The following is a 14,866-nucleotide window of genomic DNA, read 5'->3' as shown; positions in this document are numbered from 1 at the left end:
TGTTGTATAAGAAACAGGGTGCAGCAGAGAGAAGTTTCACTCCACAGTTGACTTTTGAAAAGGATCACACTTTGTGGCTGAAACTTGTTTTGGACTGGTAACTTCATCTCTTTGCTCTCTACCGCTGAATGGTTTCTCATCCTGTTTATTAAGGAATCAATGAAGAATTAGTTGAGCAAGATTATTTTTACCAGCAAGTGCCAAGCTAAGGCTCACACAGTATACAATACAGGTGTATTTACTCCAAAGGAAATGGCTGTTTGTTCTGATTGTGGCGGACAACATGTATCCTCTGAATACACTTCCTTCTTCTTCTTCCATTCCTTTAAGACGAGATGAAGAAGAAGCTGATCATTGACGTGGACACCGGGGTGGACGATGCTCAGGCCATCATGATGGCCCTCGCAGCCCCCGACGTGGAGATCCTGGCGATCACCTGCAGCCATGGGAACACACCCCTGGACAACTCCTGCAAGAACACGCAGCGCGTCCTGAAAGCCTGCAACCGGCTGGATGTAAGAGCGCGTGTCGGGTCACAGCTGTATGATGTAGTGATGGCTCCCAGCGCGTGCTAAAACCTGTCATGCTCCTCAGATCCCAGTGTTCCGAGGCTGTTCGGAGCCACTGCTGGACCGCAAACGCCACGCTGGGGATTTCCACGGGAAGGACGGTTTGGGCGACGCCCCGGATCCAGACGCTCCGGGCCTGGAGCTGCTGCAGAAGAGGAAAGCTGCGCCGGCCATAGTCAAGATTGTCAACCAAACCCTGGAGAGGTGAGGAGATGGTGGAGAGCTTTGAGACTGTTGTATCAATGCAGCACATAACACATGATGACAACTGTTCCATCAGGTCTTCCCTAGAAATGGTATAATATATATATTTAGTCTGTTATTCATGCACTTACCCTTATTTGATGCCTTTTACCTAAAGGGAGCCATCACATGTGGATAGGGTGAAAATAATTATGAAACTTATTATTTATTTGTATTTATTATTTATTGTATGACAAGTATTACAAGTCTTTTGGAAAGTCTCTGTTTGAATATGCAAAATGAGGCATTATCTTATGCCTTTTGGTGAGTTTAGGAGAAATCAGACACAAATAGACAAAGCCGAAAATGTTTAGTTGTTCTGTTATCTTGACCCAGACGTGGATAAGATAACTTATCAAAATGGGACAGCAGGATGTGCTTTTTTTTGTGGTTCAACCAACTGGTTTGAATGGTGGAGAGTGACATAAAGGGGCTGACTTTAGACTGTGAGAGTAAGCTGTAAGAACTCATACTTTGGGCTGATATAAAACGTTCTTATTCATATAATGGGAGGCATCTACAGGAAGAAGGTGAACGAATTGCTACAGCAGATGGTACATGATCGATAAGTTGAACTGGTCTTCACGTTTTCCTCTCACTTGTACTGTGTGCAGGTGACTCTGGTGGCCACGGCGCCCCTCACTAACCTGGCCCTCGCTGCACAACTGAACCCTTCCTTCTCCAAGAACCTGAAGGCGGTCTACATCATGGGAGGAAACAATGAATGTAGGTCAACATGCGAGTTAACATCCACTGTACGCGTTTAACTTTACATTGTGATAATGACGAGAGATGTATCTGGTGTGTGTGTGTGTGTGTGTGTGTGTGTGTGTGTGTGTAGCCAGGGGTAACACCACAGTATGCGGAGAGTTTAACTTCGTGGCTGACCCCGAGGCGGCCTACATCGTGCTGGACCGATACACCTGTCCCACCTACATCACCACCTGAGAGTTCAGCTGCAGGAACAGCCTGCCGTGGGTCTGTAATTAACCACAACAAGCCACATAGTTGAGTCACACCAGTGTTGTGGAATGCAAAAAGACGAGTGCTTGACTTCCATCCCGTCTCCCTCAGTCTTTCTGCGACACCTGGCTGGCCCAGGACACGGACAAGGCTCGTTTCATGGAGAAGATTTACCTCCACACCAGGACGGTACGACGGTTATTTTATTTAAAAACACTGAAATATAGAATTCAGAATAAAATGTCACTTGTGTGTCTCCTGTTTTTTCTTTTGGTGAGTACAGATGGTCCAGACTGATCGGTATCAAAAGGAGCTGGTGTCAGGACCCGGGTTCAACACCTGTGACACCTACGCTTTGGCTGCAGCCATCGAAGACACTCTGCTGACGGAGAGCGAAGAGGTTCAAATGCTGCATACATCCCGTTGGACGCTGACATGTTTTGACAGTTTTTAGCAGAAACAAATCCAAAGACTTCTTCTTCGTCTTCCTCCTCCAGGTGGCGGTGACAGTGGAGTTGGAGGGGAAGCACACCCGAGGCATGATGGTGCTGGACTACATGGGCCTGCTGAAGAAGAAGCACAAGGTCTTCGTTATGAAGAGCATCGACTTGGACAAGTTCAAACAGCTGTTGATGAATGCACTGAAATAGCATGACGTCTGTTAAAGAGGTACACACAAGGAGCGGATGATCTGATCTGTATTGTTGATATTTTAAACATTTGTGCGTTTGTATTCATTAGAAGTGGATTGCCTGATGACTCATTCGTTATATTGTTTGTGTATACGTTACAAATATCTAATCTTCTGTGTTTGTTTCTCTTTAACATGAGGGAGATTATTCCCACTTGTGATAGAAGACTCGGAATGGAGGTCGTCTATGATAATGTTTTCACTTATTTCATATTTCCTGTCATATCTTATTTTTCTGGTTTTCTATTGTATTCTATGGACTTTGATTATTAAAGGTGTAATTGGCTTTTTCACTGGTTGTTGCAGCGTTTAACTCGAGTATAAAGATGTCGATTCATATTGTGAGTTGCTCTGGAAATCATCAACTGCTTATGAACTATGTATGAATTTATGTACGTATGGTTCTTTTAAAAATAAATAAATGAGTTAATACTGTGTGTACAGTCTCTGAACTATTTCCTTATAATTAAGGAAATGTAATGGAAGATTGTTGCTGATGGTTGTTCTACTGTATATAGTAAATATAAAGACACAGGATCACAACATGAGTCTAATGACATCGAATAAGATAATGGCGTTTCTTCGTCCAGAAAGAAAAACAGAGTCAACCTAAGTTAATAAAACCTTTTATTGGAAGTGCTTTGGAATGTACACTTTAAGAAAAAACAGAAAGGGGGGTGAAAAAAAGTGTCATTCCCATGTTCCTCCACTTTCCTTTTTATCTCTTCAATAAGGAGGATTATTTCTTCTTTTTAAAGAAAACTCAAAGAAACAAAGCAAATGTTTTCCTCTTCAGAAACAATCCTCTGTGTATATATTACAACCTGCCAGAATATTTACAAATCATACAAAAAGAACAATAAAAGCTGTATCCTCCTGTTTTCCGCAACTAGAGTCCAAACACATCCCTGTTCACCGACATCGGAGCTCAACACAAGAGCCAGACAGAAAATTAACAGTCAATTGAGAGTCGACCAGCTCAGCGTCCCAGTTCACGGAGAGTCCACCAGAGTCCTTCCCGATCCAGATGTTGACAAACAGAAGCTGGAAATTCATTCTTGACACCTAGATGTGAGTTGGAAACAGATTTTGAGTCGGCCTGGAGCCGACTAGAGTCCAACCTCAGAGACAAACCGGTCCTACTGGACTCTGTACTTGTAAAACCAGCAGAGGCCCTGAGTGAAGTTCCAGCCCAGAGAGACGGAGAGGACGTAAACAAGTGCGAGCAGAGCGAAGGGGTAGAGCAGCACCACGGTGTTCTTCAGGAAGGGTAGAGCTGTGTGGGGAAACACAAGACGAACACATCAGCGGCCGCTTTGTGCCGACGTGATAGATCTTATAAAGTCACGTTGAAATGTGCATGACATTCCTTTATAGGGAACAAACTGTGTTTAACGGAGACTGCTGCTTCACCCCTAGATGGAAATAAACACTCCAACCAATAAAATTAATTGCTCAGTCTATAAAATGCCTCAGAATGGTCAAACAAATGGCCGTCACAACTACTTGGAACCCAAGTTGCTGTCTTCAAATAGGCAGTTTTGTCCAATCAGCGGAGTAAACAGCAAAACCTCTCAACAGAGAAGCTGCAACTTGCAAATGTTTGTTCATTTTGCTTGAAAAACGTCTGAAACAACTTATCAATTATCTAAACGGTTGAAAATGAATTGACTGTCTATTAACCGAGACAGTTCTTGTTAAGGACAGAACAAAATACAACCAGACGTTATTAGTCCAACCCGATCTGATCCGTCTCTTCGCTGCAATATTGGTTCTTACCGTTGTAACCCAAGAACGTGATGTAGAGATAATAACCGATGGCGATCAGCCACATAGTGTTCCCAACAAAGTATCCCGCGAACCAGTCTGAGTTTATTACCACAACATCTGAAACACACAAAACAAACTGTGAGTGTGGTGACAAAGGAAGGAAGCAGGTGTAATCTATACTACATGAATACACATACGATTATCATAAGTATCATTTTTAAATAAACTTATGCAGCTCGAAGGTATTTGGTTTTAAATCTTAATTGAACACATAAAATGCACTTTTAACTGTACTAAAGACCATTTCACGCCTTGGTTTGGAAGATGTAATTTGGGAGACACTGAAATAACTCCCAAAAAGCCTCAAGCTACTCACGGTTGATGAAGAAGAGCTGCAGGAAGTGCAGGATGACTAGAAGAGGGTAGAAGGCATTGAGGTGAACATCGAATGCGTAGCCCCACTCCACATCAAAGTTTCTGCTGGGATGCTTCAACAGGTACTTGTTGCTGATAACCCTGAAAAAGACAGAATACATAATATTTAGGTCTTTATAAGACTTCAATTTTAACATTAGCTGCAGAAACAAGAATTACATACACACAAAAACATGCCCCTCAACTAGGCAAACCCTCTACTCACCACATGAGGGTTGATATGAGAAGCCCAACTCCTATACAGTCAACAACAACCACCCACAGCAGCAGCTTCAGAGTCTCCACCACTCCCATATCCAACACCAGCCCAAAGCCTACTGTTGACACTGCAGAGGAATAGAGGGAGCGTTGAGTCATCGCAGCACAGCGACAACATCTGGATCCAACGCTTCACCGATCGCAGACTTACCGCACAGCCAGATGCCGAGCAGGACCAGGAAAGCCGGGTCGTCCCTGGCCCACTGGTCCTTGGTCTGTTTCCTGTAGTGGAAGTTGCGGTAGACTCTCTGCGGCGACGTGAACAAGTAAAGCATTTGCCACAAGGCGAAGTCAAAGTCCATCTGTCTGAAATGGAGCAGCCGTCGCAGGTACTTGTAGCGCTTGAAGCCTGCCGTGTGGCGCGCGGTGTCGCTCGAACCGAGGGCGCCATTGCTGTTCGGTGAGGTGGTCGGCAACATGGTGCTGAGTGTCACATGAGAGGGAAAAGGAGGTAAGGACAAGTGGGGAAGGGGAGGAAACATCCTGAGCAGATAAACCAATGCAACTAAACTGATGAGCACTGTATCATGCAACATTCTGGGGTTAAAATGCTCAGTTTTATAACCTGATGCATCACTCTCACTTTGAACCTTAGTCTGCTCCAAAGCTTCCAGTCTACAGTGATTATATTAAAAACACTTTATATGCAGTTTTTAAACTTATAAGCATATAATATGTTATGTATATGTATGTGTATTAGGGCGATATACATGAGGTTTATAAACCTCTTTTAAAAAATGACAACACAGAAACAGAGGATGCTATCGCTAACCTTTGCTACATATGCTCTAAGTTACATTAAACACTTCTAAATTATACATATTTTCGATCCTAAATAAACCAAATACACTGTTTATTTACTGCTCACTATGCGTTGTATCCCCACAAAGCACTGACATATCAATGTTATGTTGGTTGACGCTGTGTTTGCTAGCAGACAATGTTAGCTTGTCGCTAACTAGTTTAATAAGATAAGAAGGCCTGGTCAGTTTCATTTGTAGAATACTTAGTAAACGCAGCAGTAACTATTTGGTAATACTTAAACAACTAAACTTATTTACTCTGGATAATATTCACCTGTTTTTGCTGTACTCCTTAGTAGGAGAAAGCCCCAACTCTGGCTCGTTTATGTAGCTATTTGTAGACGCTTCCTGATCTGTCGCGAAAATGAACACGTAGATGCTTCCGGTATCAGCCGGTGCACCATGGGAAATGTAGTCTAAAATGAGAGGATCGCCTTCAGTACAAAATAAAAGATTAAAAAAAGATCTCCTTCAGTGATGCAACACTATACATGGTTTGAACTAATACAACATGACTAAAGTAAAATAAAGTATTATATATGGTTAGTTTCATATTGAGAACGTGAAGATGTTACTTTTATTGTGAAATATTTTAACGGAAGTAGGACACTATTCTATTTCCGCTAATTACGCCATAGCTATTTGACTGGTAGTACAACTCAGATAACCGCTGTTCTGGTCAAGAAGGCCAAATAGCGAAAAGGTAAGAATCAGAATGACATTATGCACTTATGCACGTTTTACTCTATTTGTTATTTAATTGCAAAACCAGAGGAAATGATCGTGTTTGACCTCATTACCCACTGTAACCCTCCGACAGCATTGCAATGCCCGTGTCCTTGAGTGGTGCTCTTAGCTAACGCTGCTAGCCTGTAAGCGTTGGAAGGTCCATGTTACATGAGTCTTCTCCTGTACCCATAAGCTGATAAATCGTATACAATGGTGGCCGACATGTTAGTTATGTCGATATGTTTCCAAATGTCTGCTTTTTGTCTCTGTGCGTTATCTACTTGAAACGTTAACTACATGTTTTAGTGACAACATCATTTGTTGTTGACAAAATTCAAAACTTCAACACAGTAAATATTTGTATTCTAGACCTGCAGCTACACCTTGCATGAAATCTGAGCATGATAATGTAATGACATAATGTCTTGCCCCAATAAAGGAAGGGCTCTACTAATGTTGGATATTGCTATTTTTGGGGGGGAATTTTACAACCTCTTCTTTAAAAAAAATAGTTATTTTGTTGAAACAGAAAACATATTCTGGATCCCAGACATTTCACCTTGAAATAGTGTTGTAGCAAAAAAAAAAAAGGTTGTGCAATAACTTCAAGCGATTTCATTTTAAGAGCATATTTTCTGCAGAACAGAGATTATGACAGTTTGACAAAAAACATCTGGCAGCCATGTCTTCTTACTTAACTGTCAATTTTAGTTGATCAACAGAAATTGAATCTGCAAGAAAATACATAAAAATACTCATATCAGATTAAAGTTAGCTCATATGTTGACTGCTTTCTTTCTGTTTTCCTCTCAGAGTCATGTTGCGACTGCCACACGTCGGCCGGGCTTTAGCCGGAGCTGCCAAGAGCAGCCTGGCTCCCTCCAGCACCGGTAAGACTATATTATTAGATACGTTTCATTTAATTAATCTAAAGTACATTTGACCTTTTGTATTTCCACAAACAGTGCGTACTTCGGTGCGTGCTGCCAGCAACATGGTGGAGGTGTTTGTAGACGGGAAACCACTGGATGTGGAGCCTGGAACTACTGTGCTGCAGGTAAGAAACATCAGATTATTTTACTGCAGATGTTTCATACGGTCCCTTCATATTGTACGCTGTATTTTTTTGTGTGTACGTAGTTACCAGTAGGCCATCTGTGTTCTTTAAATGTGGACAAAGATGGATTTGAGACTGTTTTGTATATTGGATTGTTGTCTGCATAATTTGATCTTTTAAAGAATGTCCCGCCTCATCTTGACCATTTATTTTCCCCATCAGGCCTGTGAGAAGGCAGGAATGCAGATCCCCAGGTTCTGCTACCATGAGCGACTCTCGGTGGCGGGAAACTGTCGTATGTGTCTGGTGGAGATTGAGAAAGTTCCGAAGGTAACGAAGTGCATCTGATATATCACATAAGTAGCTATTTGGCTGAAAATTGAAGAGTTTCAAACATTAGTCTAGAAATAGCTGTAAATGCTTGCATCACTGCTGTCTTAATTGATGCGTGTGTGTGTGTTTGCTCCTCAGCCAGTAGCAGCCTGTGCCATGCCCGTCATGAAGGGCTGGAACATCCTCACCAACTCAGAGAAGACACGCAAGGCCAGGTACAGATTAAATAAAATATTCACAAGTGAGTCAAACTAAGGAAATACACAGTTGAAACTTGCTTGATGAACGTGTGTCTCTCTCATCAGAGAGGGAGTGATGGAGTTCCTGTTGGCCAACCACCCGCTGGACTGTCCCATTTGTGATCAGGGAGGAGAGTGTGACCTCCAGGTAACTGTGGACCGAATATATATATATACCGGATATAAACACCTTGGTTTAGGACTTAACCTTCATTCTAAGGGTACTACCGTTTTCTACTGTGTTGACTCTCCTACCTGCTGCGTTCTCAGGATCAGTCCATGCAGTTTGGTTCAGACCGCAGTCGTTTCACAGAAGGGAAGAGAGCAGTGGAGGACAAGAACATCGGGCCGCTCATCAAAACCATCATGACCCGCTGCATCCAGTGCACGCGCTGCGTCCGGTAAGTGCATCAGAAACATCCCCAGGGAATAGTATAACAATCGCGTTGGTGTAATATATGAGATCCTCTCACAGCACGGTCATGTGTTCCTGTTTTTATTTATTTTTTTTGCAGTTTTGCCAGTGAGATCGCAGGTGTTGAAGACCTGGGAACGACGGGAAGAGGGAACAACCTGCAGATCGGGACATACGTGGAGAAGATGTTCATGTCGGAGCTGTCGGGCAACGTTATCGATATCTGTCCCGTCGGAGCGCTCACCTCCAAACCCTACGCTTTCACCGCACGGCCGTGGGAGACCAGGTAGGACGGGATCGGACAGTTACTGTTTAAAGTGAATTCAGTCCAGTCGTACCGGTTTCTTTAACTTCATCTCATGCCGTCTTTGCAGGAAAACCGAGTCGATTGATGTGCTGGACGCTGTGGGCAGTAACATCCTGGTGAGCACAAGAGGAGGGGAGGTGATGAGGGTGATGCCCAGGTTGAACGAAGACATCAACGAAGAATGGATCTCTGACAAGACCAGGTGAATTAAAGGCCAGGAAACATTTTTCTGACTGATTTAAAGAAATGAAACAAGTCTCACTAGATACGCTGTCTGTAAAATAAATACTGGAAACATCCCATGTGTTGCAAGCTTGTTTTAAAGAGAAAGGAAACCCCCCCCCAAACCTGTGTGTCCTCAGGTTCGCATATGATGGTTTGAAGAGACAGAGGTTGACCCAACCAATGGTGAAGAGCGATTCCGGTCAGCTGACCCCGACCACCTGGGAGGACGCTCTTTCTCGCGTTGCTGGAGCAGTAAGTCTCGTTGAATCGGCCCGTTTATTCCTTTTGTCGATTAGGAGACGGGTGATATTCATGCCTTATTGTTCACGCATCCCGTTTTGGTTGTATTGTCATATCTGAGTCTGTATGTATAAATATGTTTGTTTTGTGTGTGTGTGTGTGTGTGTGTGTGTGTGTGTGTGTGTAGCTGCAGAGCGTGCACGGCAGTGAGGTGGCGGCCATTGTCGGAGGGCTGGCTGACGCTGAAGCTCTGGTGTGCCTCAAGGACCTCCTCAACAGACTCAACTCAGAAAACCTCTGCACCGAGGAGGTCTTCCCCATGTCGGGGGCCGGGTAAGACTTGGTTTGAAGATAAGAGTATGTAGCGTACAGAGTCCCCGCGGCCTCTTAAACTGAGCGGCTGACAAACTCCTTTCTCTCCCCGCAGCACCGACCTTCGCTCCAACTACCTGTTGAACTCTCGCATCGCCGGCATCGAGGACTGCGACCTGCTGCTGCTCGTGGGAACCAACCCGCGCTACGAGGCCCCGCTGTTCAACGCCCGCATCCGCAAGAGGTAAACTCAGTGTTGTTTTGTTTCCTGGACACAGCTCGGTCTTTGCTTTTGCCGGATAAAGTCAAAGTTCTGTAATCGTGTCTTGTCTCTGTTCCTCCTCTTCCCGTGTCAGCTGGCTCCACAATGAGCTGCGTGTTGCCATGGTGGGTCACAATGTTGATCTGAGTTTCTCCTACGACCATCTGGGAGAGGAGACTTCGGTGCTGAAGGAGCTGGCAGACGGCACACACCCCTTCTGCCAGGTAATGGACTCGTACGCACTCTGACGTGGAGCACAACGGAGGGAGCTTTGATGCCGATTTATGAACTGATGGGACTTTTCTTTTCTGGCAACTTTCACTTGAAACGTTCCTCTCCTCTCCCCGCCTCCAGGTCTTGTCAGCCGCTAAGCGTCCCGTGGTGGTTGTGGGTAGCGGCGCTCTGCAGAGAGAAGACGGAGCCGCCATCTTGAGCACCGTCTCCACCATCGCTCACAACGCCAGAACCAGCAGTGAAGTCGAGGAGGGTTGGAAGGTCCTCAACGTCCTGCACAGGTACAACCTGGCAATCCTCTTAACACTCATTTGAGGCTGTCACGGCAAATCGTTTCACATGTAAAGTTCCTGCTCATACTTGTGTGAGCAGAGTGGCCAGTCAGGTGGCTGCGCTGGACCTGGGCTACAAGGCCGGAGTGGACGCCATCAGGGCAAACCCCCCCAAAGTTCTGTTCCTGCTGGGAGCCGACGCTGGCTGCATCACCAGAGCCGACCTGCCCAAAGACAGCCTCATCATCTACCAGGGTACGCACGCGCGGCACAAAGCGTACACCCGATTGGCGGTAACCACGAGAGTGTGAATACATTTTAAAGATCATTTTTTCAACCCCTCCAGGTCACCATGGGGACGTAGGCGCACCGATGGCAGACATCATCCTTCCCGGTGCTGCGTACACGGAGAAGAACGCCACGTACGTCAACACCGAAGGCCGGAGCCAGCACACCCGGGTGGCTGTCACCGCTCCTGGAATGGCCAGAGAGGACTGGAAGATCATCAGGGCCGTATCTGAAGTAAGCAGGAGGTCACTCGCATGTCGCGTACAAATCTGACCAAAAGGCGCGGCCGTTAAAAGTGACGTCTTTGCGTGTTTTTGCAGCTGGCTGGCGTGACGCTGCACTACGACTCTCTGGAGGAGGTCCGATCCAGACTAGCCGAGCTCTCTCCCAATCTGGTCCATTATGACGACGTAGAGGAGGCGAACTACTTTAAACAGGCCAACGAGCTCGCTCAGGTACACGCACAAAAACATCCATAGAGTCGCGCTGTCTATAATGCCGAGGAAAGAACACCGAAATAACTCCGTCTCTGATCCTTCGCAGGCTGTGACCCAGGACCTCATAGCAACTCCTCTGATGCCACCTCAGCTAACGGCAAAGGACTTCTACATGACAGGTGTGTTTTTAAACACAATCAGAAAATAGAAAAACACACAGAATAGAAACATAATCTTCTTATTCCCGTCCTTCTCTGTGTCCAGACTCTATCAGCAGGGCCTCCCAGACGATGGCCAAATGCGTCAAAGCCATAACCGAAGGAGCCGCCGCTGTCGACGAGCCGTCAGTGTGCTGAACACCTCGAGACCTCCACACACAGTACAACTCTCCCTCCTCCGCTCAAACAACACACAACGACTCAGACAAACTCAGTGTTGCTCCTTAATTTAAAGTTGTCCTCGATGCTTGTACCATACGGTTCATTCGTTGTCACTCCTGTGAACAAGCTTTGTTGAAAAAAGCGTATTAAAAGAAAATGTATGAAATATGAATAAAATCTTACAAATGTCTTTACTCCAGTTTGAGTGGTTTTCATTTATTGCTTGTGTCTTTTATCACTCCGTCACCTGTTTATTTATTATATTTAGGCTTTAAGACTTACAAACCTCAGTATTAGATGTGATCTTTTTGTCTATCATTATAAGATTATCATAGTAAAAGTATCTTTCAGTGCAGTATAACATATTAAAAGTTGTGATCTCTTATCTTCTGCCCCTTCAACCGAAAACAAAGCCCTCACACATTCAAATGTCAGATCTGTCCAGGCAGCGTTTGCCAAATTCTCTCCTATGAAATATGCTCAAATCTGGCTTCTCGCAGAAGGCGGTCTTTGCAGGATCCAGAGGTCAGACCACGGCCACTGCACGAGCAAAGTAAATAATGAAGACATTAATGAGCTGTTTGCTTTGGAGCTGTGTTTGTTTTGGAGCTCTTGTGTAAAAGAAAGACCTTAAGTACAAGTTCCAGCAGTGAGTTCAGGACGGATCCCCATCATTAATACAAGTTGTAGTTAATTAGATGAGAGGAATGACACCACACCATGAGCACCATTTCCCAAAACATCAAATGAGTCCTTTAGACTTTGGTGGAGTTGGACAAAGTTCCTCCAGACAAATGGCTCTTGTCATATACTGCTCCCAAAAGAGAGCGAGAGAGAGAGAGAGAGAGAGAGAGAGCTCTTGTATCTAAACAGAAGCAGAGAGAAGACAGTCCCATCTCTCCATTCCCTGTCTGCTCAGTGTCTGAGACTGAACACAGTGAGTTCATTATCATACACCTCTCCATTTCTGGAAGTTATTCCTACATACAGGTCAGTATTATTGCAACCTGTAGTGTAGCAGTACTACTTTTTCAGCGATGCATTTGTCTTTTTACAGATATTGTCACATGAAGTTTGTTTTCACGAGGCTGCATGTAGTTTCGTCGTTAAACTTGAAAGTTGACTCCACTTCCTCTTTTCGTCTGAAGGGTTTCCTCATGCGGGGACAGACGGCAGACTACTACTGGACCCAACAAGAAGATGGTTCCAGTTAAACTTCTCATTCTGGGAGCTCAGAACACTGGAAAAACAGGTAAATTACAAACATTAATATGCAGAGAAGAGAGAGACAGGATGGGGAATTTTGGATTATGTAACAGTAGCTTAGTTTGGACACATGGTCATGTTTTTTTTTCACAGTTTTGGCAAATAAAAGAGGTTAAGTTTAGGGTTAAATTCTGGTCACGGTCGAAAAGATTTTGCCTAAATATGGAAAGCTTGCACAGGTCTAACGTTGACCCCACCACGTCTGTCTTCTGGCTTGTGTCAAATCTTCCCATGGTGGGAAAATAGATCAGTGTGAGAAATGAATTTGTGTTCATGCATGAGCCATGATTTCATTATAAACTGATGTGCTCATTTTGCAGAATTTAATAGTGACGTAAGTGACTTGTTGGGTTGTTTTCCTACAATAAAACGAAAGAACGAGTAAACTGAAGGTTACAACAGGACCTCGAACAAAAGTTGTATACTGTAGATTATCATTACATCGCATTTAGACTATTATAATATTAATATCAACTATATCTGCAAGGGGAGATGCAGATGTGACAACGAGCTTTAATTCCTTTAAATGCAAACTCATCGCTCTTTCTTCAGCTGTAAGGGCTCAAATAAACAGGCCTAAATAACCTGCTGATGTGCGCTGCCAGAAGGAAATACAGAGAAACCCTCAAACACCAGACGCATACGTCAAACAAACCGTCCAGACCCCGTCCACCCAAACACAGAGAAAGCACTCCTGCATTTGTTTAAACAAGGCAGGTAGCATTACTAAGAGGATCATTTTCAAAGCAAGGATGCCACAACTTACCGTAGGCTGCAGATCAGATGCAAACGTGTGTGTGTGTGTGTGTGTGTGTGAGTGTGCATTATGGAAGGGGATTATTAGTTAGTGTGTGCTTCTGGCAGTTCACTCTGTTTGTGTCTGTCTTGTGTCTCCAGCACTGTGTGTTCGTTTCATAACCAAACGCTTCATCGGTGAATACGACCGTAAAAAGGGTAAATATGTATTGCAATAAAACGAAGAAATAATATGACCGTGCATTACTTGTTACTGACTGGATTAAACGAGTAAAATGTGTCTGTGTCTTTTTTTACCACAGAGGTGACCTACAGATGCAGTCGGGCGCTGGACCAGGAAGCTGTTGATCTGGAGATTTTGGATATAGCTTGTAAGGTAAATGTTGGCTTCTGTTTGGAAAGGGAAGGAGCTCCATTTGTCAAAGTGTGTAACCTTTCCTTTGTTTGCACCATTAAATATAATGAGGTTTGACATTTGTCAGTGTCTCCAACACGTTATCTCCTCCAGGAGAGCTCTGTGGCGTCTCTGGAGTCGTCCATCCGCTGGGCAGACGGCTTCCTGCTGCTCTACTCTATCACACAGCGCCTCAGCTTCCAGGACGTCCCGCGACTCAAGAAGCTCATCGAGCAAACCAAACAGAGTCTGGGTACGGAGCTATCGTTCTCCTCATCAAGTCCAAAAACAGTCCAGTCTCAGTGACATCAGATAGTCTGACAGTAAAATAGTTTGGACTCTCCAGTGTGTGTTTTCACACAGTATATAATGTCAGCATCACTAGTCACGACTGTATATTTGTGTTAAGGACGACTAAGAGACAAATGAAGCAGCTGTTGAACTACTGAACCAGCAGTGTGATCTCAAGAGGAACAGTCGGCTCACTGTGTTTGCTCTTAAAGTCCAGTGAGGCTCTGCTCTAACTCCAGCTGACATCTGTCTATTGTCCCCTTTACACACACACACACATATAGTCCATGTATGGTAGGCCGTCCTGTGATCTGTAGGTAAGCCCTGCATGCCATAGCATCATCCTGCCGGTTTATTGTCACTATATTTCTGTGTGTGTGTGTGTGTCAGTTGTACCTACAGTGCTGGTAGCGAATAAGGCGGACCTGGAAATCGGCAGGGAGGTGACAACAGAGGAAGGACAGAGACTGGCCAAGGATTTAAGGTGTGTGTTTGCAATTCTTTTTAATCATTTGACAATCAACATTTATTTCTTAAAACAGGAAATTTGAGATAAGTGTGTTTACACAGTACTGAATATTGATATGAATTATTAGTGTGTGCATAGGCCTCTAATTATGTGTGTGTGTGTGTGTGTGTGTGTGTGTGTGTGTGTGTGTGTGTGTGTGTGTGTGTGTGTGTGTGTGTGTGTGTGTGT

At 44.4% G+C, this 14,866-nt stretch overlaps 3 protein-coding genes and 1 pseudogene across 4 annotated transcripts in view; 3 read left to right on the top strand and 1 right to left on the bottom strand.

Moving 5' to 3' along the window:
- The first annotated feature begins 335 nt into the window (after nt 1-335).
- On the top strand, nt 336-2,768 carry LOC116386088 (inosine-uridine preferring nucleoside hydrolase-like; annotated as a pseudogene).
- Nucleotides 2,769-3,082: 314 nt separating this feature from the next.
- On the bottom strand, nt 3,083-6,090 carry unc50 (unc-50 homolog (C. elegans)). Its single transcript, XM_031852069.1, has 6 exons — nt 6,007-6,090; nt 5,081-5,352; nt 4,877-4,997; nt 4,613-4,752; nt 4,246-4,353; nt 3,083-3,742 (listed from the first exon to the last, which is right to left on the bottom strand). Exons 2-6 carry the CDS (start codon nt 5,346-5,348, stop codon nt 3,606-3,608), a joined length of 774 nt encoding a protein of 257 aa, XP_031707929.1. The 5' UTR covers nt 5,349-5,352; nt 6,007-6,090; the 3' UTR covers nt 3,083-3,605.
- Nucleotides 6,091-6,353: 263 nt separating this feature from the next.
- Nucleotides 6,354-11,652, top strand: LOC116385879 (NADH-ubiquinone oxidoreductase 75 kDa subunit, mitochondrial-like). The gene is made up of 19 exons (XM_031851609.1): nt 6,354-6,435; nt 7,275-7,351; nt 7,427-7,518; nt 7,741-7,848; nt 7,990-8,066; nt 8,157-8,238; nt 8,361-8,491; nt 8,606-8,791; nt 8,880-9,014; nt 9,175-9,289; nt 9,465-9,610; nt 9,705-9,833; nt 9,946-10,075; nt 10,206-10,366; nt 10,458-10,612; nt 10,704-10,879; nt 10,966-11,100; nt 11,189-11,261; nt 11,347-11,652. The coding sequence occupies exons 2-19, from the start codon at nt 7,279-7,281 to the stop codon at nt 11,436-11,438; spliced, it is 2,196 nt and encodes a 731-aa protein (XP_031707469.1). The 5' UTR covers nt 6,354-6,435; nt 7,275-7,278; the 3' UTR covers nt 11,439-11,652.
- Nucleotides 11,653-11,750: 98 nt separating this feature from the next.
- Nucleotides 11,751-14,866, top strand: part of LOC116385880 (ras-related and estrogen-regulated growth inhibitor) — a 5,281-nt gene continuing 2,165 nt past the window's right edge. Inside the window, exons 1-6 of one of the 2 annotated variants that reach the window (XM_031851610.1) lie at nt 11,751-12,452; nt 12,611-12,714; nt 13,626-13,682; nt 13,787-13,860; nt 13,993-14,131; nt 14,560-14,653. In XM_031851610.1, coding sequence (XP_031707470.1) covers nt 12,663-12,714; nt 13,626-13,682; nt 13,787-13,860; nt 13,993-14,131; nt 14,560-14,653 — 416 coding nt within the window. In that variant the 5' untranslated portion in view covers nt 11,751-12,452; nt 12,611-12,662. The remainder of the gene's footprint in view (nt 12,453-12,610; nt 12,715-13,625; nt 13,683-13,786; nt 13,861-13,992; nt 14,132-14,559; nt 14,654-14,866) is intronic. The other variant, XM_031851611.1, reaches the window with a different exon arrangement.

Source organism: Anarrhichthys ocellatus, unplaced genomic scaffold (assembly GCF_004355925.1).
Source record: "Anarrhichthys ocellatus isolate YVR2014 unplaced genomic scaffold, GSC_Weel_1.0 scaffold12, whole genome shotgun sequence".
In the NCBI taxonomy this organism is placed as follows: domain Eukaryota; kingdom Metazoa; phylum Chordata; class Actinopteri; order Perciformes; family Anarhichadidae; genus Anarrhichthys; species Anarrhichthys ocellatus.
The sequence above is the reverse complement of the archived record's forward strand: the minus strand, read 5'-3'. Positions and strand labels throughout refer to the sequence as shown.